Genomic DNA, 27,015 nt, shown 5'->3' on the forward strand with positions numbered 1-27,015 from the left:
AAATATCTAGAAATTACAACAAAAATTAGCCAAAAAAAGTTCCTTAAATCCTACCAAATCTTTACATGATCTGATTGTTATTCCTTGCCAAACATCTTTTTTTTTTTTTTTTTTTTTTGGTGGGTCTCTTTATAAAACCCTTCTATCTGTAACCTTCTATTTCTGTCATAGTTTGACTGTGACTCAGGGTAATGAAAAGGTTAAAATAAACTAAGAAAAAACAGTTGTTATAGTTTCTATCCCTGCCACTGCCAACAGGAATCAAGAATCATAAAAGGCATGATAATGATGGTTTGATTTGAGGCAAAGAGAAGATCATAAGAATGATCAAACTTAAGAAGGCTTGAATAGAGAAACAAACTTTTTTAAAAAAAAATGGGTCCTCTGCATCCATGTGGCTTGCAGTCAGGAATCATCTTTATCCCCGTTCTTGAGATTTCAGTTTTTATGGTTTTATTCAGTCAGTATTTACAGTTTTTGCCAAAACTGTTTAACCTCTGAGAAGTCCACTGGGTTCTGGGAAAGGTGCCTGTCCAAAACTGGGCCAAGCAAGAATTGCACAATTCAGTGTACTTAGAGGAGAACTCAGCACAAGACTGGCAGCTACTGTAAATTTAGGAAAACAAAGTAACACTTCAGAAGCCAAGTAGCTAAAAGGAGAGCATAAAAGGAAATCTTTACCATGTTTGATTTAAAAAGCAAAACAAAACCACAAAAGCTGTGATGAATTACTGAAGACACAACCCCAAACAAAATCTTTGAGTGCTACAAAAGGTCATCAGTGTTATGCTCAGGCAGCTGGCCTATTATCTGGAGAGCTTCTAGCTCCTCAACAGCATTAAAGTAACAATTGGAACTGACTTCAACAGCATCTTAGAAGTCTGGTGACAATGTCTGTGACTGATCCCAGGAACTCTGTGCTGCTTAAAATGAGAGTGAAGACTAGCTTTTGTAAAAACAAGTAAGTTGATAATGAAATTATCCCAATTGATACTGATACCTGATCAATATGTGGCCAAATTACACCAGGGAATATGAAGAATGCAGTTTATCAAAGTGAAAGGAACCCTGATTGAGTCACCAGAAAACTACACAATAAACTCAGCTCTCCTCTAAACAAGCCTCTTTTATCTCTTTCATTTCCTCCTTTTAAGATGTGGTATGACAGGTGCTCTGAATTTCTTGGAACAGAGATACCAAACAGCTACAGTGGAGTACAGGAAAGGACAGACAGCAGAGAATTCGGAGAATAACCCACAACCCATTTTTAAGAGAATACAGGTTGAATGGGTCTTATCTTATTTCGAATAAAGTTTCCTATGAAATAAGATGCTTGAAAGTACTTTCTTAATCAAATCCCCATCATGTAAGTTACATGCTGAGAAACAATGGTTTATTAGCATTTATCAGGCCAATAATATGCCAAACAAAGACCGCGGATTAGAACATGAGCAATAAGAGTTACGTGTATTTAATAATTTAGGAAATTGCTTTGAGGTCAAACCTGACTCTGTAGCTTTAAGATCAATGCCACAGAGCACCCCCAGTTGTTCCCCATTCTTTAGCTGCTATGACTATCATCTGCCCAGTGGTGGTATAACAGGACTCTGTGCAAAAGTCTGACTAGGTGAAGACTTTCCTCTTCCTAGATACTGCTTTACTGCGACTGTTCTTTCCCAATAGGAAAATCAAAAAGCAAGCTAGAAGCGGGCTGTGGTTATCCTGAATCACAGCCGAGATGGCTAAGTGAGCATCTAGCCTCTGTAAAAACCCAGCTGCGAGGGACCAGACACAGACATCTCTGGGGAGTTCTGCTCCTCAAGTGTGTGTGGGGGTGGGAAATGTTTACTAATACCACACGGTAGCTCAGTTCCAAGTAGCTCTGTGTCTCCAAGACAGAGGACGCACAGCACTTCTGGCCAACAGCCCTAGCCTGACCTGCTGCCTGAATAAATTGGCCTAAAGTGAGCCTCCTACACAGAACGCTCTGGCACAAAACTCTCCCGAGAGGCCACACATCTTAGCCAGAATCCAGTCAACATTTTCCTAGTGGGGAACAAAGTGAGCTGGGTCAGGAGGTAAAAAGAAAGTTAGAGAAAAGCTACGTTTTCCACTGCAGGACAAAGAAAACCATACTTTGGGAAATTGAACAATAATCTTTACTATTATCTTTCCTCTCAACAAAGTCAAAAAGAAACTAGGAAAAAACACAGCACTGCTCTCCCACACCCCACAAAGTGACTCCTCAATTAGTTTCCTACCACATGTGCAAATCCTAGAATCCATCTCCATCCTATGGGAGGTGCTTTTGTATTTTAAATGACAGCGAGTGGATAGCACAGATTTTTTTCCTTCTATTTGTTTACCCTTGTTGCCTGATCTGTGGTTGATTCCTTAAATATTCCAAACTCTCAGAGAGATCGAATCCAGTAATTGTTGGTCATGACTTAACTCTAGCACTGGTTAAGTAGTCCTTTCTAAAGAGATGCATTTTACAAAGTCTAGGAAGTTAGACTCGGGGGAGGTAGTTCACGCCTGGAATCCCGAGGTGGGCAGAATCCCAAGGCGGGCAGATCCCTTGAGCCCAGGAGTTTGACTACCCTGGGCAACATGACAAAACTGTTTCTACCAAAAAAAAAAGAAAAAAAAATAGCTGAGTATGGTGGCGAGTATCTGTAGTCTCAGCTATTTTGGGGAGCGGGTAGGGATGGCGGGGGGTGGGGTGCTAAGGTAGGAAGATCACCTGAGCCCCAGGAGGTCGAGGCTGTAGTGAGTCATAATCATGCCACTGCACTCCAGCCTGGTGTCAGAATGAGACCCTATCTCAAAAGCAAAACAAAGTCCAGGAAATACGTATATACACACATACACTAGATAGATAGGTAGATCTCAGAAAATATTTTAATTCTTAGAAGCTTAACACAGAAATCTGAAGAGAGGTAAAAGTTTAGTTATTGGAAGTGCTTATTTAAATTCTTTTACCTAGAAAGTCAGTTTTGGGGCAGAAAGGAGGGAAACAAAGACTAGAAAATATCAATGGTGCAAATAATATTTACAGTCACTTACTGAATCTCTACATTTTAAGATCATAAGCTTAATAGCTGGTAATAACATTACTGTCCTCATAGGGTTATGATGAAGATTAAAAGAGATAATGCACATTAAGTACTTAATAAAGGATTTAACATGCAAGTGCTTACTAAATATTATTACTGTGACAGCTGTGAAGTTGATAGCAAAATATTTATTCCAGGAAAACCACACCTCTCCACCTACCTATGTTCCATTTACTCTGGTTACCACACTGACATAGGGCCATTCTATTTTAACCTAAGGAGGTTTGTAAAAGACTCTGACCACAGCTCAAACACTTGAAAGAATGAACCAAGAAGGCAACTCTAAGAAACAGAATTTGCAGAGGAGTGAAGCATCAACCTACCCAGAGAGACTTAGTAACCTTGTGTTTGGCTACAGCAGAAGATTTAAAAATAATAACCTATTTTTTCCATATTTCAATTATTATCTATTTATTTTTTCCAGAGACTAGAAAGCAAAAACAGTAAAACTATACTTTACTGGAACCTATTCGGTGCTGGCTATTTTCAGTTGGCCAGTTGAAATACTTCTAATACAACAAGTTTAAATAATAACAAAGTTGAATATAATTTCTGGATAATAAAATATACTTTAGATCTTAAACACATTTTCCTAGAAAGGATCAATGTGCAACAGTTCACTCAAGTTGGTAACAATACCATTTATGGCTACGACAAAAATACATGCAAGTACATCCTCTAGTTTTAATGAAAATGCATATTGGGGTCAAAATAATCCAAAATATCTCCCCCAAATGCTTAATATATTTTCCAATTTTATTTTCCCAACTGTGTTTATTGCACAGTTCACATTTCAGCTTCATCTCTTTTTCATTTGTCCTTGGCATATACATTGTGCAAGTTACAAATGAAAATAAACCAGTTTTGTCTTGTTAACAAAACTTAAACCATAATGTACCCACTGGGTGATTCTGTAAAACGTGATGATGATGATGATGATGATGATGATGATGATGATGAGTAAAATAACACCCTGGTCATATCCAATGTTTTCCGTCACTGATATTAGCCTATTACAGAGATGCACAGGGTTGGCTAGGCCACCTAGGACATAAGGTCTTTATGGCAGCATGGGAGGAAACAAATACACTAAAAGAAGGCTGACTGATGCTGACAATATTCACAGGACTGGGATCATACACAACAATTCTCCAGGCACTTGACCAGCCAGAGCTCAGCAAGAGTCCAAAGGGCACTTTTGCAATCCAAAGGGCTGAGAGGTCCCCAGCAGTGACTGTTCCTGTAGGACCCCTGGAGGCAGGGGCAGCATCCCCAGCAGGAGGTGCAGACCTCACACAGGCAGGAGGAGCCTCGCCTGAGAAGACCCAGGATGCACTCCCCAGCCCCTACAGAAGAGACAGGCCCCAACCAAAGAAGCACAGCGGTCTAACAGACAGGCCAGGCAAGATGAAGCGAAGCAAGCAGAGTGAAATGTTACAGCGAAATGAGACACCAAAGCACGTTTCAAAGCAGTGCACAGGAGGTAAATCCTATTATTTATGGAATTAATTTGTGAATCAACGATGGCATTGTTACTCTTTGCACATCCCTCCCTCTCCACCCATGTTATCTACTAATACCATTTGATTTTTTTAAGGCACTATTGAAAGTCTCAGATGAACAGGACAGCATGACATTGAAATTATAAGGTATAAATACCTCCGCCTTCATTTAGTGTACAAACAATTCCAGAGCCAAAAACAATCTATGAACATGTTGTTTGCAAGTATACTCTAAAATTGCTGAAAACAGATAAACCTAGTTTTCTCATGCAATAAAAATTTTGTGGCCTGGTGTATTATTACTTTAAACTGGGGAAAATAAGATAAAAATTAAAACCCTCTTCCTGAGGTGCTTCCAAATTCCCTGCGTTTCATCTGAGCCACCCCCTAACTGAGTTATTCCTGTCACAGCTCATTACCTCCTATTACCATTTGGGCAAGCTAATTCCAGAACTACAAAAAGAAAGGGTTGTAAGTGTCTGTGGTTGTTACTGCTGTTTGTTTGGTTTAAATAAGGCTATTAGCAACAGGGACACAACATAGTGGGGGCACAAAAACAAAGGTATTTCAATTAATGATCACCCTTCCATCTTCATAAGTGGCAAAGACAGCCAAGTATTAGTGTATGTATAGGGACTGTGATGCTGGAAACTTAAAACCAGCTTTTTGGTCTTGGCTCTGTCACTACTCAGCTGAGTGAGTATCTTGAACAGGTCATTTCACTTGATGTCGACACACATACAAGGAAAGGGAAAATGCTCTCTAAGTCTGTGTCAAGCTCTAAAGTTCTAGGAAGATACAATCTATTTTCTATAACCAACAGATAGTTAAATCTAGCACAGGGTATTTTCTTGGCCTTGAACAGGACCATTACTGGGTTTAATGCGATATTCAAAACAGAACGGAAAGTTAATTAATGCTGAATACAAGTTGACTGTAAGTTGGCTAAGCCCCAGGAGCAAATAGCCATACTGTGCAGAAACCCCACAAAGACAGAGCCTTGCCTGCCTTGTCATAGATACTGAATGTGGGCCTGGAAAGTAGGCGTCAGATAAATGATGGCTAATGGTCAAAGTGTAAACTGTGTACTCTGGTCCATTAAAGACATTAGAGGCACATGGAATTAGCCACAGAAGACTCTCTAAGAGTGCTGAGTTTATAGGAAGTGGAAAAAAAAAATGGAATAAATACAGTCTTCATTCCTAACCAGCACAGGAGCCTGAAGACAATGCCTTCATAGTCAAATGTTCATTCAACAAGTCTTCACTGAGCATTTGACTACAAGTCAGATTCTGCCCAAACTTCAGAGACAAAGATTAAGGAACGTAAAGTGTAGGTAAATAAAAATATAGTTCCGATACAGTGTGATAACTGTTGTGATTTGGACAAACACATCGTGCTGGTGGAGTAAGTAATGAGTACATTTATTTCGTTTTTTTGTCCTTTTTTTCTTTTCTCTTTGTGGAGAACAGCTTCTCACTACATTGCCCAGACAGGTCTTCAACTCCTTGGGTTCAGGCTATCCTTTTGCCTCTGCCTCCCTAAGTGCTGGGATTACAGGCATGAGCTACTAGGAGTATAGGCGTGAGCCACCATGCCCAACTGGAGTAAATAATGAGGAAGGAGTGTTACATAGTAAGTGCCTCGCAGGCATTACCTCTGCATCACAGACAATCTCATAAGGTGAACATTTGGCTCATTTTATAGGTGAGAAACCTGAGGTTCAAAATCCTTATATAGTGGCTTGAGGTGCAAAGCTACTAAGGGGAGTTCTGGGATTCAAATTTAGATCTATGTGATTCCAAAGGTTGTTCTCATCACCAATATATAGTTTCCCATATTTTATTGTATTTTTAAAATTTTTATTTAGCAACATTTTATATAGTGCTTACTATATTTCAGGCACTGCTCTAAGTAGTTTATAAATATTTACTCACTAAACTCTTAGAATAATTGTATGAGATAAATGCTATTATTAACCCCATTTTACAGATGAAAGACTGAGGCACAAATGGATGGAATATCCAATATCCAATTCAGATCTGTAAGATGGACCTCTGAAAGGGGAGAGGAGAGAGCATAGGGTAGAAGGAGAAAGTAAGGGTGATTCCTGGGCTATGTCTTAAAGAAGAAGACTATGTTAGATGAAATAAAAGCAAAGATTGTTCCAGTCAGTGGGGAAGTTATGCAAAGACACAGAGGCAAGCAGACGGTTTTAGAGATGCCAGTGGCTCCATATTTTTGTTGGATCTAAAGACACCAGGTAAACATCTTCAACTTTCCGTGTCAGAAATGAGGAAGCAGGAATGGCATGCAGCGATAATATAGTACCAATGGGGTCAGGCAGGAGGACTCTGAGGAAATACCAAGAAAGTGGGATTAGCATGCGTTGGTAAGACCTCAGATGAAGCAGTGATGAGAAGAGTGAAGCTTGACTCCCCTGGTTTCTGAAGCCATTTACTAAGGAAGAAATCCAGGAGGAAAAAGAGTTTGGTTTAAAATACATTGAGTGTGAGACTTGCTAAGTCTGGGGATACTCAAATGGAAATGTTCAAGAGGCAGCCAGAGACCATGATCTGGAGTTTGGAGGGTAGTTAGTCCGGGGCTAGGGGATGAAACATGGCTGAAACTGTCATAGTGAATGGGCTTATTCAGCCACCCAGGGAGAATGTACTCAGTGATGAGGGATTCAAGGTAACAAAAGCATCTAAGGAAGGGAGGAGCTGGCAGAGGAGATAGAGGAGTAAACATGGAAGTAGAAATTCTAGGAAAGGGAGATCCCACGGAAGTGAAAGATAACAATATTTCAAGGTGGTTGTGTCAGATACTGTGTTTGGCCAGATAAATTATAGTGATGTGTTCGGGCTAGAAATGAATAGCAGTGACGTGAAGAGTACTGAAAAGTGAGGGAACAGGGACCACACATGCAGCTATCTTTCCAAGACATCTATTTGTAAACAGAAAGAGAAAACTCAGGATGCAGAGTCCATGAAGAGATACACTCCCACCTATACACACTCTCTACACATACATTTCTAGACAGGAAAGACTTACATATGTTCACTGTTCTCCAGAAGAAAGTTCAAACTGAATGCAGAAAGGGTCACTCAATGGAGTGAGTGTTTGAAAAGATGGGCAGTGATGGGGTGTGTACTACAACAGGAAGAGCTGTATCTCCTCCTTTGAATGGAAGGTTAAAAACAGGCTCAGAATTAGGTAAGTTTGTGGGTAGGGCCCAGGGTGGAGAGACCCTGAGGAAAAGCTGGATGGCCTCTTCTCCCCCTGGAGAGGGAGGGAAAGTTGCCAAGTGCTTCTTTAAAGAAAACAGCACCAAAATGAGATGGCCGCTGTGGAAAATGGGAGAGGGCAGGTCTGTTTGTCTTTGTAGTTCTCTGCTGTGTCCCCAAACTGTACCTAGAAGATTGTGGCACTTATCTGCCACAGAGGAAGTGCTCGAGAATGATTTGTTGCAGGAATGTGGGACATATTGAAGTTCTGTGGAGGGATTCTGAGGCTCTGTTGAGACCCAAGACCACACATGTGTAGTGATAGTGATTTTTACGGTTATCAGGGTTTTTTCAGGAATGTTTAGCTCCCTAGTATAGACAGGAGTTGAAAAGACAGATAATCCAGATTTTTGGTTCTGAAAGGATGGTATGCAGAATGACAGGGTCATAAGTAAGTTTGATGTTTCACCAGGAAATCCAATGCTGGATAACGGGAAAAAAAATAACATATGGGAGGCCAGTTTTTTCTGTTTTTTTTTTTTTTTTTTTGAGACAGAGTCTTGCTCTGTCATCCAGGCTGGAGTGCAGTGGCACAATCTCGGCTCACTGCAACCTCCGCCTCCTGGGCTCAAGCGATTCTCCTGCCTCAGCCTCCCAAGTATCTGGGATTACAGGCATGTGCCACCACACCTGGTTAATTTTTGTATTTTTAGTAGAGACAGGGTTTCGCCATGTTGGCCAGGTTGGTCTCGAACTCCCGACCTCAGGTGATCTGCCCACCTTGGCCTCCCAAAGTGCTGGGGTTACAGGCGTAAGTCAGTGTGCCAGGCTGGGAGGCCAGTTTTAAACATATTTATACACATACATATATATATATTTTCATGATTAATTAGAGTTCAAGAGCCAGTAGCTTCATACTTATTTCTAACTAAGGGTATAATTTTTAAAAGCAACAGGAACAAAAAAACCAAAGGCACTTGATTAAGAAACAAAACAGGACTTCTCTACAAACTCCAGCACACTGGCCTGGGCATACAGCAGACCCTTAATAAACACCTGTTGACTCCATGCAATTCAGTTTTATGGCCTAAGGTAATGATGGCTTTTGGTTTTAGCTTCTCCTGTCACTCCACAGTACACATTTCCTAGGAGATATCTACCATAGATGTTAAAATGTTCTTTCTAAAATAACTACTTTTCTGTCATTCCAAAAATGCAATTTCTGCATCCTTCCCTGAGCATAATTATTAGGAAAAAAACAAACTTCAACTTCTAGTGTCAACTTCAAATTATGTTATGTTATGGTGATATTATTCCCCAAGAGGTCCAGTTCCTCCAGTTTGATTTCCCAAGAGAAGTTATAGTGGAAATTTGGGCAGGTTTAATATTTCTTTGGAAAACTAGTATATTAATCCATTTTGCTCTTTTCTTTCAATTATCTTCACATTTGCCCCAAACTCCCGGATTTCTCAGTCTTCTAAGAGACAACTACTATTTATTTGTATGAATATTTTTTCTCCTTCAAAGTGAGCAGAATGATTAATATCCTTGAGCAAACTACTTAATAATTATTCAATTTTATTCTTCTAATTGCCTCCTACATCCACTTGAGAGGATGTCTACCATCTTCAATTTTTCCCTTCAGTCAAGTATACGAGAGGAAGGAAAGCTGGTACAAATTACCAGAGTCCTGTGTTTGGATGGGGGCCTGAGGCCACACTATGTTGCATATCAATTAAAATCCCATGGGAAGATTTGACTGAAAACCCTGAAAAATATGTGTCACCAGGTTGTTGACTTCGAAGTACTTCCTCTGTTTTCTCTTGTACTTATTTATGGAAATTTAAATTAAGACTATCTAAATTATGGCATATAAAACCCAATAAGTTCATTTTCTCCGTTCTTCTGCATCCTGGCATTGCTGGCTATGCATTGGTAAAAGCATGACATTAAAATGCAAACATGAAAAAGTTACTTAGGGATTTAATATTTAACACAGTTTTTTAAGGTGAGAAATTGAATATGTCCTTTATTATCATTTCAATTTAATGTAAGCAAAAAGAAGCTGTTCAAAAAAAAAATCTGTGTTCTCTGCATTGTGAAAATTACATACAGAAATGCAAATTTATAAAATGTGTATGTTACAAAATAAATTACTTTTACTATAAAGAATGCTTTGGCTTCTGAGGGGCAAGAGCAGGTATTTTTAGTTTTCTGTGGTGTGCCACGGAGATAAAGTATTTTTAAATCCATAAAATAGAATACATAGGATTTTGAAGGAAACCAATTATGTTTAAATACAGGGACACATTCTGAGGAAGGAATCATTAGGTGATTTCATCATTGTATGAACATCAGAGAGTGCACTTACACAAATCTGGATGGTATAGTCAATGACATACTTAGGCTATATGGTATGGCCTATCATTCCTAGGCTACAAAGTTGTTCAGCATGTTACTGTACTGAGTACTGTAGGCACCTGTAACACAATGGTATTTGTATATGTAAACATAGAAAAGGTATGGTAAAAATACAGTGTTCTAATTTTATGGGACCACCATGCTATATGCGGTTCATAATTGAATGAAATGTTATGTGGCCCTATGACTATAGTTGACAATATTAAAGTTGAGGTAGAATAAACATGTACTTCTTTCTAAACACATTAATAACAAGTTCTAGTGGTGATCTGATAAGTACTATTTTAAAAGTAGCAATTGGTATAAATGATACTTCATGATTTCTGCAACAACTTTAATACATGAAAATGTCATCAACAAAGCCACAGGTACTATTAATACCACTGAAGTTTATTGTATGTGTATAATTGAGAGAAATACTAAATTTAATTTAAAGTTTAGAAATTAGTGAAATTAAGTTGGTTATCTTTTTTCAGACTTAGCATTGGACCCTCCCCCAGTGCTAAGGCCCCGGAGCTGGAGGTTCATAAGTGAATCTTCCTAATACCTTCCTGGTGTATTCAACTTAAACCATCCATATTTTTAAAAATTCCCCTTACAAGAGTTTTTAAGAAATATGTCAGCTTTAAACTATGAGGTTCCTTCTATACTATTTTACAATATATTAGTCGAGAATTATACCTATTAATTATAAAAGATTCTCAAAACTATAATAGTTTTAACACTATATGTAAGTAATTTAAATAGCAAAAGCATTTCTAAGAGAATTTAGTATTTCTAAGTTGCTTCAGTTAGTTTTGGGAGTCAGGATGGGTCATCTTGGAATGTAATTAAAAAAACAGCAAATAGCTAAATAAGTATGTATTTTGAAAGAATAATAATCAATTCAAATACCATGAGAATCTAATTGAATCTGGAAAGAAAAAATCATTGTTGAAAAATTCCGGGTGTTTATGGAGATTTTTGGAGCTATTTCTTTTAAGCTATGTACTTATAACTCACAAACATATAAGCTAAGAATAAAACTAAAAAAAAAATTAAAATATTATTATGGAAAATGTCATTAATCACTGCCATAGGGTTTCCATAAATGGTAGTTAATAATTGAATGAAATCATGTAAAATTTGCAAGTGAAACAGATAAGGGGAGGGGAGGGAGAGAAAGTATGAAATAGAGAAATGAGAGAAAAGAGGAAGGAGAGATGAAGAAGAGACATGGGGAACAGAGACAGTCAGACAGAGATATGGAAGGTGTACTTTGGAGTAACAACCAAAATGAGATAACCAAAACTCTGGAGGTGGCAGGCTTGATCTGCAAAGGTAGATGCTCCTCCTACTAGAACATAAAACAGTCATGCCCCTCGACATGAGTGGTACCCTTCTGTTCTTATTCCTTCGAAATCTTCTTTTTTAAAAACTTCATGTTCAAAATTAATTTTCCCTCAATATTAGCATACTCTATTCTTAAACATTTTGGTGTCAATTCAGCCAGGCAAACAACCGATATTTTAAGTATATATAGAGATGGAAGCACACAAAAAGAAATGGAAAGAATATAGTAACAAAACGTTGGGGGAAAAACAGGTAATTTATAAAGGCACCAAAGGCAATAATGAAAAATACAGAATATAGTACCGTAAGAAGTAGTTTCAGTTAATGACAAAGAATATAAATATAATCCATCTAAGCTTGAAATTTAGAATGTTCTCCATTCTGCAGATTTCCAAAAGATCATGCGGCATTTGGACATGAATTAAGGCATGCATTACCCATCAGTTTATTTCTTTAGTCCAGCTGATTTAAATATACTCACTCTTCCACCCTCAATAATGCAACTCATTTTTCTAAAAGGTAAAATATTTTAGCTAAAGTAAAATTCAGGCTAAAGCAAAATGCAAAATATAAAGAAAATATTTTTATTTAACATGAGCATCTGAGATAAGGTTTTACTATAGGTGGTTATCTCAAATAACTGAAGTTGAAAGCTATATTCAATGAATAATACTCTAATACTATTTTTCTCTATGAATACCCTTTATAAACTACAAGACACTCATGAGTCATTAGACAGTTTTTGTCAGAAAATTCAAACATCCGGCACAACCTGTATTTTTCCCCAAAACTTCCTCCTCTGAATTACAGTATTATGCAGTGTCTAGTGCTATTATTGTAACTAAGAAATAATTTTTTGAAATGGTTCTAAAATGAAATGGAAACTTTTAGTGTATTTTCCTCATCCCAAATGATAAAATATTTTCTTAGGTGGAAAGTCTCCAAAACTTGTAAAACTACTATGCCATATTCTACTGGTCATTTGAAAGAGCTCCATTTAAACAAATTGAAAGTGCCTCATGTGTGTAAGACACAGAAATGAAGGAGTCACTGTAAAAAACAGTGCTCTGCAGGCATGGGACCTTTCTTTTCTCTTTTCCTTTCCTTTTCTTTTCTTTTCTTTCTTCCATCCTTCTTTCCTTCCTTCCTTCCTTCCTTCCTTTCTTTCTTTTCTTTCTTTTTTTTTTTTTTTCTATTTAGATGCAGGGTCATGCTTTCCCACTCTGTTGCCCAGCCTGGAGTGCAGTGGCACAACCATAACTCACCACAGCCTCAGGCTCCTGGATTCAAGGGATGCTCCTGTCTCAGCCTCCTAAGTAAAGTAGCTAGGACCACAGGCATGCAGCACCATGTCTGCATAATTTTCTTTTTTTTTTTTTTTTTCCTGTAGAGATGAGGTTCAGACTGGTCTCGAATCCCTAACCTCAAGCCATTCTCCCGCCTTGGCCCCCCAAAGTGCCAGGATTACAGATGTGAGCCACTGCCCTGGGTGACCCTTTCTTTAAAATCTGAGAGAGATAAAACACACACACACACACACACACACACACACACACACTCCCCTACAACACCACAGGGTACTTTGTAATGAATTTCCTCCCCTCTCACCTTCTCAAAAACATCATGCTCCTGATTCGTCAGTGTCTCCTCTACTAGTTCATTACCAATAGCACTCAACCATATACCCCATTTCTAAAAAAATTCACTTTTATATCCCAGCCTTTTTACTTACTCCCCTTTTGGAAAACTCCTTGATAGAGTAATCCAGATTTGCAATTTTCAATTTTTCTTTTCTTATTTTCTCTGGAATCCATCTCAATCAGACTCTATCCCCATCATAACACCAAAAGTATGAAGGTCACCAATGACTTCTACATGACAATTTCAATAGTCACTTCTCATTCATCTTACTGGATTTCTCAGTTGCTTTTGAAACATGATCACTCCATCTGTTTTAAAATACTTCCTTCATTTGGTTTCCAAGCTGCCCCTCTTTATCCCTGCTCCATTACTAGTTACTCATCCTCACTTTTTTGATGGTTTCTCTTTGTTTTCTACTGTCTGCATAATGGCCCAGGGCTCAGTTTTTGGAGTACTTTTGCACTTTATCTATGTTCTGGGCAAGAGTTCTTAATCCTGCATTCAAATTAGAATCATATAGGGAGCTTCTAAAGGATGCTGACACCTTGGATCTACTCCATTGCAAATGAATCATAATTGTTGATTTGTATTTTACTTCCTATTCCCTTTGCCCTAAAGCTTTTTCTCCAAATATCCAGAGGCCAGGGTTGAGAACCCCAGTTGCCAGTGGTCTCATCCACTGTACATTCTGTACCTTGAAAACTCACAAAACATATCTCAAGCTGCAGACCTTTCCTTTGAACTCCAGACTCCCTTATCCAAACACCTTGTCCACATCACCACTTGTACAGATAATGGGTATCTCAAATTCAATGTATTCAAAACCAAACACGACCTTCCTCCATGAACCAAACCCCATGCTTCCTATAGTCTTCTCATCTCAGTTAACGGCCACTCCATACTTTCAACTGCTCAGGCCCATAAACTTGGAGTCATCCTTAATCCCTGTCTTTCACACCAAAATCTCATTCTTCAGCAAATCTTGTTCTGCTTTCAAAATACAGCCAAATGCAACATCTTGTCACCTCCATCACTGTCACCCCAATCCAATCCTATTACCTCCCACGTGAATCACAGCAATAGTATCACGGCAGGTCTCCCTTTTTTGGACCTTGTGTACCTGTAGTCCACTCTCAGCACAAAAGGCAAAGTGATGTTTAAAAATGGTAAGTCAGATTGTGTCGGCCATCTGCTCATAGCCTTATGCAGTTTTCCTACCTCAAAATTAAAAACATTACAATGGCTCATTAGGCACCTCATAATCTGGTCAGTTCTTAGAGATGTTTGATTTTAGATCTGAAATTATCCAATCTCTTCAGTTACCTTCAAGAATAACACAGTGCTAACAGGATCTTGTTGTCTGTCTTTAAAACTTTGCAGGGGGAAATAATAACTCTTGTCAGATTCTCAAAGAAGCCCGTATGATCAAAAATGATCAGAATCATTGTGTAAAAGATTATCACAATTAATCAAAACTCCTTTTTATTACAGATTAAGCTTTAACCTTTTCAAGCCTTTGTTTGTGATAGTAATTCAATGATGAGTAGGGCATACTAAAGCATAAATTTATTTTAAATATATTTTAAAATTAACCTACTGTTTCCCATTTGTACGGATTTTGCAGTGGTTTCTTTACTTATCTTTTCTTCTCTTTAACTGTTTGCTTAGCTATGTTTGTTTTACTTCTTATACTATACTATGTGTAAAAGCTATGACTAAATTCAATTAAGAGCCTTATGAACATAAAGTATAAGATGCTATTGATTTTCATCAATTTGTGATCCAAAACACAAAAGTCAGAGATTTGGAACTCAGAATCATAAGGCCCTATCCATCCCCTCCATTCAAACTCTATGAATGCTCATGGAATGAGGTAGGAGTAGGGATTTGAGAAAGGCTTTTTAATCACCAAAGGTTACATGTCCTCATACCAAATCATTCCATAGAGGTTACTCAGAAGTCTTCTAAAATTAATCAACCACATAACCCCTACACAGCAGAGCCATCGAGGTTAACAATTTGGTAAATGCTTCTCTGGTTGCTCAATTCTCTTGCTTTGACAATGTAAATGCATTCATTTAGTTCAGTGTATTAAACTATAGATCCAAAGCCTAAAGACACTATATGTTGGCTTGTCAAGAAGGTATCATTATTGCCTTTTCATAATTTCAAATGTTTCTTCTCTCCTGGATCTTTTCCAGCTGAATGTAAACATACTGAAATCGTTCCTATCTTAAAACAAAATAATACACACCAAACAAACAACCCTTCTGGACTTGCACTTCTGCCCTGAATTTTGGCCTTTCTAGAACTGTTTTCATATTCCACAACCCACATCATTGTGGCTTCTCCATGAAAACGACTCTTAATAAGGTCACTAAATGATGTCCACGTTGTGGACTCTTATTAAGAGTCGACAACCAACAGAAATATTTCAGTGCTCATCTTACTGAACCTGTCATCAATATCTGGTACACCTTGATATAGTTCTCTTCCTCTTTTTAAAACATTCTTTCCCTGCCTCATGATATCATTCTCTCCAGTCTGTCTCTCCTCTCACATTTCTTGTTTCCTCTCAGCCAGATAATCATCCTCTTCTCTTTGCACTGTGACCTCTCCTCTAAGCTATCTTATCAGTATGGTCTTACTCTGACTTACTGTCTATCTGATATTACCTCTGGAGAAAAATCTGAACTTTCCATGGGATTGCCTCCCAAGCACACAAGCTGAACCCACACTCCCATCCCACCAAACTGGCTGGCCTCCAGTGATTGCTGAGTCACTCAGTTCTCAGCCATCTGACCTTTTCTCTGAAATCTCTACTTTAAAAAAACTCATCCAGATTTATAGTGAAATGTCTCCTCTATGAGAACAAATATAAATAAGTATATTTGCCTCTAATTCCTTCTCTCCAGCTCCAATTGTATATTTCCAAGTGCATTTTGGAATTCTCCTCTTGAATTATGTATAATTATACACAACTAAACAGATCTAAAACTCAACTCATGATCATCTCCAAACTACATTCAGCTATTCCTCCTAATTTCCTAATCTCTATTCAATTTACAATCTAATTGAACTAAAATGTTAATGACAGTCCTGCTCAGAATAATACATACCTGACTGCTCTTTCAAGTCTACCCAGATTTAGCTCTGGACCTCACTTAATCCTGAAACTCTAAAGCAAGTCTTCAATTCCTCTATTGCCTGCCCTTGACACAGCTCTAGGGGTTGAATCCCTCACAAACAAACTTCCATCTCCAGCCTGGCTGCTGCACCTACATATTATGTTTGACCTAAAAAAATCACCTAACATTTCATCACTGTACTAAAAAACAAAACAAAACAAAACTTTGGTGCATTAATAGAGTCATAGGATTTATTCAATTCTTTCCATTATTCTGAAGCCTGGTTTCTAAATAGTCTCCTCATCCAACTACCCCACACCCCAAAGATTCCTGGCCAATCTATCTGTATCTCCATTGTTTTATTTCCTCTCCACCCATCTCCTGAGTGAATGCTGAGCTAATTTAGTTTGCTAGAGCAGTGACCTAAGATAGCTTGTCTACAAACCCAAAAAACCAACAGTGAAGTCCATACATAGCTGGTAGCTTCTAGCTCTTCTTTAAGATGGCCGATAAATTGTTGGTTATTACAAAAGAAGAGCTCTGGGGCTTGAGGCATATTTTGAGTTATCTCTATGTTTCAATATTAAGTTATATATTTTTCAGAACCTTGAAAATATTTTATTTGCTCCTCACCAAATACATAGGTATGAGAACAAACTAGTTAACTTATTTTCCTAAACTCTAAAGATAAGGTACTTAAATGTTTACTTTTGACCCTACAGAAACACTTACTATTTATAAATACTTCTGATGGATAATTGCTTTAATTTTTTTTTTAAAAAACAGCTAATTAAAATATTTCAAGTAAACAAAAATTAATGATTTGTATGTGCAGAATAATTTATACTTTGATATAGTCAACTTTGATCATGCCTACTCTCCACACACACACTCCTCATTGTATTACTATTTTTCCATTTAATGTGTTGGCTGAGCAGTGACATTTCTTCAAGTCCTATTTTCCAAAGAACTAGCAAATATTGCATTGGAAAGGAGAATTCTAAACCTTTCGCCCACACCATTATTGTGACATGGGATGGAAGGCACTGTGCCTGAGAAAACAGAACATAACAAAACAAAACATCATCCAAGCAAATTAAATATTTTGAGGAATGCAGTGACATATCTTGCCAAAGTCACAGAAAATTTGTTTCTGGAAGCCCTGATTATAACTTTATGGTCATATCATGAGCTCCTATTATTATCTTTCCACTAAAATACTACTGTAGTACCTCTACAATTACAGGCAAAACGGAAAAGCTTTTTATGGGAAAAAATGAATATGAGACTTTACAATACTGTAGAAACTAACAGCAAACAACTCAATTTCTTTTCTTTTTCCTTTTATTATTATTTTTTGTATTTTTAGTAGAGACAGGATCTTACCATGTTGGCCAAGCTGGTCTCGAACTCTTGATCTCAGGTGATCCACCTGCCTCAGCCTCCCAAAGTGCTGGGATCACAGGTGTGAGCCACCACATTCGGCTCAAACAACTCAATTTCAATTTTACCTTTCTAATTTCTTTTCACAGCTTCAGGATTCAAGAACATATAGTTGTTTGAAACCCATATGGAATAGTGAGAAAAGTTGATGAGCTGGGAGGTAGGAGCTCTGAGTTACAGTCCTCCCTCTGCTGGGTCTCTTTTTGTATTTCTTTTAGCTCAAATATTTGCCCTTCCTTTCATTCCTTCACATTCTCTCCCTTAAGGATTACAGCCATCCCTGTCCTTTCAACCACAATGTCTATGGAGTGATAAAGAAAAAGTCTAGTTCTCCAGTTGACACTCCTAACTCACTTTTTACTGAACTTGTATAAGCCAGGCACTAGACTGTATGCGAAACATTAAAAGATAAGTAAGATGGAATCTTGCTTTCAATGAGATTACATTTTAATACAGAAAGGAAGATTAATAGATCAACTTCAGTACAATTTTGTGCCCCAAGCATGCTGTGGAGACCAAAAAAAAAGGGGCAATTTGCCCAAAATGGGGCATCAGGAGATGATGACTAAGAGGAGTTCTGAAAAAAATATGTAGAGATCAAGAATGCAAAGAGTTATGAGACCATTCCAGGCTGAGGGGAGAGAAGAAACAAAGGCACTCAGCAGTTTCACCTGACCATGTGTACAGACATGTCTATGCATTACAGTGGAGGCACAATTCCAAGTGCAAGGAGTTAGACCTGGAGTTTGCAAACGGTGAAAGGAAGGGGAAATAGTGAGGTCAAGGAAAGATATTTTTACCATTTTACCAGTGATTCACAAGGAAGGAGGGGAAATCACTTTATGAGCTTTTCTAATTGTCCTGCCCAGTTCTGGTTAATCCCTTTTTAACACTGTGTACCCTACACAGACTGTCTCCTGGAGAATCTTGGCTATACTCCTACTGGTGGGGAGTATGCACTATCCCTCTGGTATATTCTGAAAAACTGCTCTGCTATAAATGCAAGAGAAAATGCACCAAAAAGACAAAGAAGCGAAGCCTAAAAAGAAAACAAAGAAAGGTCATAGACCTCAGAAACCACAAAATAGCTTTAAAAAAAAGAAAGCAGATAAAGCCTGTAAAATACAAACTGGGTTTCAGTCCTTCCATAGGTCCAAATGTCTCCTGTATAGCTCATTAGTATCCCAAGCTCAACACCTCTAAAATCAATTAATCATTTCCTTTTTGATAACAGTTCATTATTAACGTACAAAAAAAACTGCAAAGAGAATCAGGGTGCAGATGGTAGGGCACGTTAATACATAGCAGTATTGGCTACAGGTGAGAAAGCACCCTGATTCTATATAATTCCAACCATGGAATTTTTGTATTACAGAGAAAAAAGAAAACATAATTTTTCAAAAAAGTATATATGGGATATGATGTCCTTTAGATAAATCATACAGATCTGTGTGGTATTAATAGCTGCAGAAGAATGGGGCATCACAGGCTCTATAGAATGGTTCATTCCTACTCATCTAGTATCTTCTCTACTAATTTAGCTTTTCAGCAACAGCAAACTGTTTGTGGTTCTCTGAATAAAACACATGAATTCAGGAATTTACATAGAGGGGAGCAACACACACTGGGAACTTTCAGAGAAGGGGGCGGTGAGAGGACGAAGAGGGTCGGAAAAAAATAACCAGTGGGCACTAGGCTTAATACCTAGGGGATGAATAATCTGTACAACAAACCCCCATAACACATGTTTACTTATCTAACAAACCTTACTTATCAAAGAAACAAAAAGAGGAGCGTGCGCGCGCGCGCACACACACACACACACACACAGAAAAAGAAAAAAAAAGAAAAGAAAAGAAAAAGAAAAACAAAATCCTTTGGCTTTGAATGCTTCCCTCTATTCTCAACTCCCTAAACTATCTTTGTCTTGTCTTTCAGGTCCCCAGCCAGGCACTGACTTTTCCAAGAAGCTAACATTCCTGATCCCTCTATGAACCTTAATACTAATGATCATAACAGCAGCTAACACATATTGAACACTTCATCTGAGCCAGTCTGTATTCTAAGCACTAAGCAGTACCAATTCAAGTCTTCTTCATAACAATCCTATGAAGTAGGTACTAATAATATCCCCATTTTAGAGATGAGACACTGATGCAAAAAGAGGCTAAGTAACCTGCCTAAAGACACATCACTGGTGAGTAGCAAAGCCAATATTTGATCCCAATCAGGCTAGTTTCAGAGTCTGTCCTCTAATTACTACACCACACTGCTTCTATGTGATTAAAAATGAGATGACTGTAGTTACTTCCATCCACATAATGCTCTTCACTGTCTTGTTCAGCATTTAGGTTCAATGATATACTAGGACTGGATACATATTTCTCTATGCATACTAAATGTAGAATATCAAGTACGGAGTGTAAATTAACTATCAAAAATTCCTAAAAAGCATAAAATCTCTTTAAAAGTATTTTGCTAGAACTTATTTTTTACAGAACTATATAGATGTAACTGGCACATGTAAAACATATTAGGATTTACCATTCCTATGATAAGAAAAGTGTCTTTGAGTCTAATGAAAACCCTTGGCAATTTGAATATTATATGATACTAAATTATACTATAATTATTTCAAAGGTCAAGAATCTTAAACATTTAGTCTTAAAACTCTCCACCTGAGTGATGCAATCAGAAAATTAAAGTATGTATGAAAATATTTAATTATACAAAACAAGTAGAAATCTACAAATTTAATAACCTTTAAATAAAATGTGCAATTTTTTTCCCACATGGATTTTTTTCCTCCATTGCAAAAATGGAACTTTTTAAAAGAACATTTTTTTGTGTGTGACCATGAGCAAACATTTTATTTTCCAGGGCTGGTTTCAAGGAAGGGTAGGATAAAATGATTTGGAATAGAGTATTGTATCACTTACTAACTCATGAGAAACTCTATGATGCTTTTATGCTGGGCACCACTGTACAATAAAAAACAAAAAATTGACTCAGATTCAATCCAGCCTTTTCAGGAATTCACAGTCTAGTAGGAAAAGGAAAACAGACAGCACAGGTGTGAGAGTTGTTTTTAAAACTGTGGTAAGAAGGGCTTTAAGAGGCAAATGTATACTAAGAAGAAGATCCCTGCTTGGTCCACAGCTGTAACTTTAGTCACACAAAATAGCACAGAGGTTAGGAACATGGACTGTGGAACCAGAATTTTGAGTCTAAGTCTCAATTTTACCATGTACCAGTTGCCTTTGGTGGTTTCCTTTAACTTCTCTGTGCCTCGGTTTCCTCATTCATAATTAGATACTTTCATAGAATTCATAGAATTGCAGTGTCGTTGCAAGGACTAGATAAGTTCATGTGAGAGAAGCAAGTAGCACATAGAAAGCACTCTAATAATATGAATCAACATCGCTTAAAAAGTACCTGATGGGGAGGCTGAGGTGGGTGGATCACCTGAGGTCAGGAGTTCAAGACCAGCCTGGCCAACAGGGTGAAATCCCACCTCTACTAAAAATACAAAAAAGTTAGCTAGGCGTGATGGTGGGCACCTGTAATTCCAGCTACTCAGGAGGCTGGGGCAGGAGAATCGCCTGGATCTGGGCGGCAGAGGTTTCAGTGAGTTGAGATCACACCATTGCACTTCAGCCTGGGCAACAGAGTAAGACGCCGCCTCAAAAAAAAAAAAAAAGGACCTGATGAAGTGCAGCCTTCTTTGTTCTCAGGCTTTGGGACATTGGGACATTCACAGTTAAAGACATGTTAAAACATCTTGCCAACCCCCTACAGACTCAATTATGGCTGGTTCAAACCTTACCTCTGTATAAGCAATGGATCATGTCTTAGCAGTGTTTTTGCTATCCTGCTTAGAAAATAAGCCCTTAGTGTTCTTAATCAAACACTAGAAAATTTGTAAATATTTTATTCCATTATCTGAACCAAAAAAAAAGTTATTCCAGTTGTTGATATAATTTGTACGCAGTACAAAAATCACAACCACAAGCACCATGTACCCAGACAAACAAAACATTGTCGAAGTGGGCATGATTAGCTGCTTTGAGAATTTCAGTTAATATTATTTTGCTACTTGTTTGCTCATTTGCCCTTGGAAGAACAGGCATAGAAGATGACGATTTAACAAAAATGTGAACCAGAACAGTCATAAAACTGAGAAAAGCCTTGTGCTATGGTTTGAATGTCACCTCTCCAAAACTCAGATGTTGAAACGTCATGGCCAGTGTGATGGTATTAAGAGGTCAATCCTTTAAGAGGTGATTTGGCCATAAGGGCTTCTCCCTCATTAATGAGATTAAGGCCATTATAAAGAGGCTTCATGCAGTTTTTGATCTCTTGCCCTTCTGCTTTCTGCCATGTGAGAACACAGCGCTCCTCCCTTTCCAAGGATGTAGCAACAAGGCGTCATCTTAGAAGCAGAGAATGGTCATCACCAGAAAACCTAACCTGCCAGCATCTTGATCTTGCTCTTCCCAGCCTCCAGAACTGAGAGAAAATAAACTTCTGATCTTTATCAAATACCCAGTCTCAGGTGTTTTATTTATTTATTTACTTTAGAGAGGGGGTCTCACTCTGTCACCCAGACTGGAATATAGTGGCACAATCACAGTTCACTGTAATCTCAAACTCCTGGGCTCAAATGATCCTCCCACTTCAGTCTCCTGAGTAGTTAAGACCACAGATGCATGCCACTGTGCCCAGCTATATATTTTTTCTTTTTTGTAGAGATGAGATCTTGCTATGTAGCCAGGCTGGTCTTGAACTCCTGGTCTCATACGATCCTCCGCAATGGCCCTTTCAAAGTGCTGGGATTACAGGTATGAGCCAACCTGACCAACCTTTAGTCTCAGGTATTTTGTTACAGCAGCACAAATAGACTAAGCTACCTAGCCACTAAATCTCCTCATTCTTATTGCTTTATAAAAAATCATTTCCATCCACTTTTATTTGCACAATAAATCATGCCGCCTATTCAAGGCCTACTGTTCTGACATATGTGCCTCCTGAAATTCAGGTGCTATTTCTGTTCACCACAACTGTTTCTGCCACTGCCCCACTCTGCACATCAGGTTTTAGGTGTTTCCTCAAAAAGAGATCACATATTCTATATAGCAAGAGATCTATCCTGAGAGTAAAGCAAGTCCTGTAAAAAGAGACTCATAGAATCTTGGAACCAAACTTATTTTTTAAAATTATCTAATCCAAATCTTTCATTTCACAGAAAAAGCAGGCCCATAGAAACTCAAGTACCCCAGCAAGCTGGTGGCAGAATTGAGAATGTTTTTCCTTTTAATTTGCCATCTACCACTTCTGTGGATTTTTTGTTTTGGTTTGGTTTTGATTATTACAGCACATTGCCAGAGAATAAACATAACTTCAAAACTGATAGTCAGAAGAAACACAAAATTTTAGGGCACAACCTTAAATAGTGACAAATCATGAAGACATCGAACTTTGAGAAAAATATGGACAATGGAATTTTAATCTAGACTCAAGCAATCACAATAAAACAAACCTACACTTGTCTAAATTCTACGGTCTTACAATGAAGATATGGATAAGACTTTGCAAAATATATTTATACATTTAAATTTGTATTTTATGTTCCTCTTTTCCCCAATCCAATCTGGAACATATTTTGTGATAAAAGCAGATTACACAGATTACAAGGGACTTCCCTTATCCAGAGCTCTGTGGTAGGCCATAAGTGTGAATGTGAGTATGAGAGGAGAAGAGAAAGAAAAAGAAAAAGAGGGAGGGAAGAGGGAGAAGGAAGGAGAAGGGAGAGAAAGAGGAAGAGTAAAACTATATCTCATTCATATACTGATGATTTTCTTCCTCCTTCATATGTTACTTATGAAGCTGCATTCCTACATTACAAATAAATTCAGACATGGTATTAAAGGCAAGCAATAATAAAAAATTTTATAAACAATCCATAAGCTATTTCAAGTTAGGATTGATATGCAAATGTTACCATTCTTTAATACAAAAATAAGTAAATATCAAATGCAAAATAAGAGGTTAGGGACATAATAAGTAAATTCAAATGTATAAAACAAGTAGATTTCAATTGCATTCAATTATTTCACCCAATCACCTAGAAGCGAAGATCCTCTAAAGAAAATTGCATTGCCTTCCCAACTCCTTGGAGAGCCAGTTTAGTTAACAGCCTACCTATGCTTCAGAGATGACCATGCAGCTTACATGTCAAACTCATTTTAAAGTGTCAATCAAGTCCCTTTCAATCTAATTAGTTTGGAAAGTAGTGTCACTGACCTGGAACTATGCAGACCATTTATTATCATATCATTTGATCAACCTAACACTTTATCTCAGTTGAGTTTGAGACACCTGTAGCCAAAATGTAATATCCTTTCTCCCACTCATTACTGGTAATTCTCAATACAATTTCCTATTTACAACTCAATTTGTCTCTATGAATAAGCATGACCAACTTCAGAGGCATTCCACAGAATTTCTCTTACTTAAGATTTCATAGCAAAATAGAAAGGAAAAGGGAATAAGGAGAAATATATGTATATCAGATACATATAACAGATTCAAGACTTTAGACATCCAATAACTGCTAAAAGGAGAAAGGAGGAAAACCAGAGGACCGTGGATACATGGAAAGAAATTCAGATCCTTAAATATAGGAGGAGATTTTTATTTTTTAAATGTAATACAATGAATTATATAAAGGGAGTCTGTTTTAATTATCACCATGTGCAATTTGTTTAATAAAGAAAAACTTTCTCAGGTTCATAGTATTTAACCTGTTTTTAACCCAGCCAAGGGCAGGATGAGATATAACTGAAGAGGTAATAACTAGTCCCTCAGGGGACAGAGAACACAGCCAAGTGCCTCTAAAGGAGGAGCTGAAGACCAGATCAGTGAGGCTGGAATGGGATGGGAATGAAGATGGTTGAGGTGCTGACCAACATGGCGGCTGGAAGATGCTGGTCAATCAAGCAACAGAAATCACCTGGCCTATTCCCTGGCAAGAGCATGAAAGTTACCTAATCTTTCTCTCATTTTAGCTTTGTCTATTTAAGAACTGATTTGCAAGACAAAAATACAAGCAGGTAATCTTATCTCTGAACTATAGAATAACATATTGCATCAGGGAGAGATAAAAATACACACATACACTCATGTATGCCATCAAAATGTTGTATTTATATTTTTAAATGTGGCATTAAAAAAAGAAGTATAGCAGTTATATTTAAAGTAATGACTATTCACTCTAGAAGACGATTATCTAAAAGCAGGATGTCAGCTGCCACTGCTTCCTTTTCTATCTTGTGCTTTCCTTTGGGGAAGTTAATCTGCATTTTACCAAAATTCCTGTTTGTCTGAAGGATAAGCAAGATTCTTCAATTATATTTGCTTGATCAAATAATTACCAGGAAATATTGTTTTACATCTGGTCAAATAAAATCTACATATATCTCAAACTTACCTTCAGGTGAAGAGCCTGTCTTTTGGGAAAAGACAGCATTTACTTTGCTCTTCTTACTGATATCGCTGTTTACAGACAAGCTGGACTGAATTTTTCTATGCATTTTTTGCGAAACAGGTGCTGAAAGTTTGCGATTATCTGCAGATCCGTGTTTGGCCCCATGGTGAATTCCATTTCCATTGCTCAGACCTGTGTGGCCATTCTTTATCTTGCCTATTTCCTCATCACTCGACACCTGTGCTGAAGTCTGAAGCTGAGGCAAGCGCTGAGGTTGGGCTAAATTAAAAACAGGAAAAAGTCAGCCAGTTAAAGAAAAAGAAATTAATATTTTAAAATAATGAAAATACATTCAGTAGCAGAGATTTGGGGTTTTACCCATGATATTAACACTGAAGAGGCAACAAAGAAAAGAAAGAAAAATACTAACATAGACATAGAGAAAGTATAATTTACTAAAACAGAAAATGGGAACAGGGTCGTCAAAAGTGGGTTTGTGCAAGGATATAAAAAGTAGACCAGAGACATACTGTTTTGGAAGGTTTTAAAGAAAATTTAAGTTAGAAATCTGAAAAGGTAATTTAAGACTCATTCAGAGAATGCTGATTGTTTTCTATGTGCTGAGCCCTCTTTGTGCGTAGACACAACAGTGTTATTTCAATACTACTACTAATAACAAACTACTCAATTGTCTTTTCAAATAAAAGGAAAGAAATGATAAGTTCTGGTATTCAAAGCTGAACAATACAAAGAAAAATACGGTGTTTTTAAAAAAAATCCCATTGTGAATCCTGCAGAAAAAAATCTTTTCTATATTTATTCTTTCATTTGATTTTGAAATAAACCAGTTATGAAAAGTTAGGAATACAAGATAATTTCTTTAATAAAACATATCTACCAAAATTAAATGTCAGGACTTTAGAAGTACATCAAATGCCCATTCTTACGTGACTTATGTAACATTATGCAGGAGATCATCGTACAAGCAATAAACAAGACAAAGAAATGTAATAGGTCTGACTTCTAGACGGAATATACAAAATTTTTGAGCTGTGCACAGAGTTGAATGTTCTGGGGAACATTCAAATATATAGTGTACATATAATCTAAGTTTAAGACTATAAATACTGAAAGTCTAAAAATGTAGCAAGATTGATACACAACCATACAAAATCAACAATGCTCCTGTAAGCAGACAGTAAAACCAATTAAAAAATATACAAGAAAAACAACTCTTCACAATAACAAAAAAAGAAAAGAACAAGCCAACAAACAAAAACAGACGCTATACGTATCTTGGAATTAAACTAGAAAAAAATGGACAGAGGTTTTATGGCAAAAATTACAAAACACTACTGAAATGCATAGAAGAAACCCAAATAGGTGGAGAGAACATAAATATATTAATTATGTTAATTCTCCCCAATTTATTATTTAATGCCATTTCCATAACATTTCCAACAGGCTTGTTTATGGAACTTGACAAGCTGATCCAAAAATGTATATGGAAGAGTAATCAAGAAGGACCAAGGAAATTTTAAGAAGAAAAAGAGGGTTGTAGGATTTGACGTATGAGCCATTTCTATCACAGTACCTAAAGCAGTACGGCATTGGACCAGGCATAGACATACAAGCCAATGAAGCTTATGAAATTATTAAGCCCCAAATATGGGACTCATATATTAATATAAGGTAGACATGCACACACCTACATATTTG

The 27,015-nt window shown here is 37.4% G+C and overlaps 1 protein-coding gene across 2 annotated transcripts in view; it reads right to left on the bottom strand.

Annotated features, from left to right (window-relative positions):
* The window catches only part of MDFIC (MyoD family inhibitor domain containing), a 106,468-nt gene that overhangs the window by 8,684 nt on the left and 70,769 nt on the right, over positions 1-27,015 (bottom strand). For both annotated transcript variants that reach the window (XM_011999845.1, XM_011999846.1), the window contains exon 4: positions 25,300-25,575. In XM_011999845.1, coding sequence (XP_011855235.1) covers positions 25,300-25,575 — 276 coding nt within the window. The remainder of the gene's footprint in view (positions 1-25,299; positions 25,576-27,015) is intronic.

Source organism: Mandrillus leucophaeus, unplaced genomic scaffold (assembly GCF_000951045.1).
Source record: "Mandrillus leucophaeus isolate KB7577 unplaced genomic scaffold, Mleu.le_1.0 Scaffold603, whole genome shotgun sequence".
Taxonomy (NCBI): Eukaryota; Metazoa; Chordata; class Mammalia; order Primates; family Cercopithecidae; genus Mandrillus; species Mandrillus leucophaeus.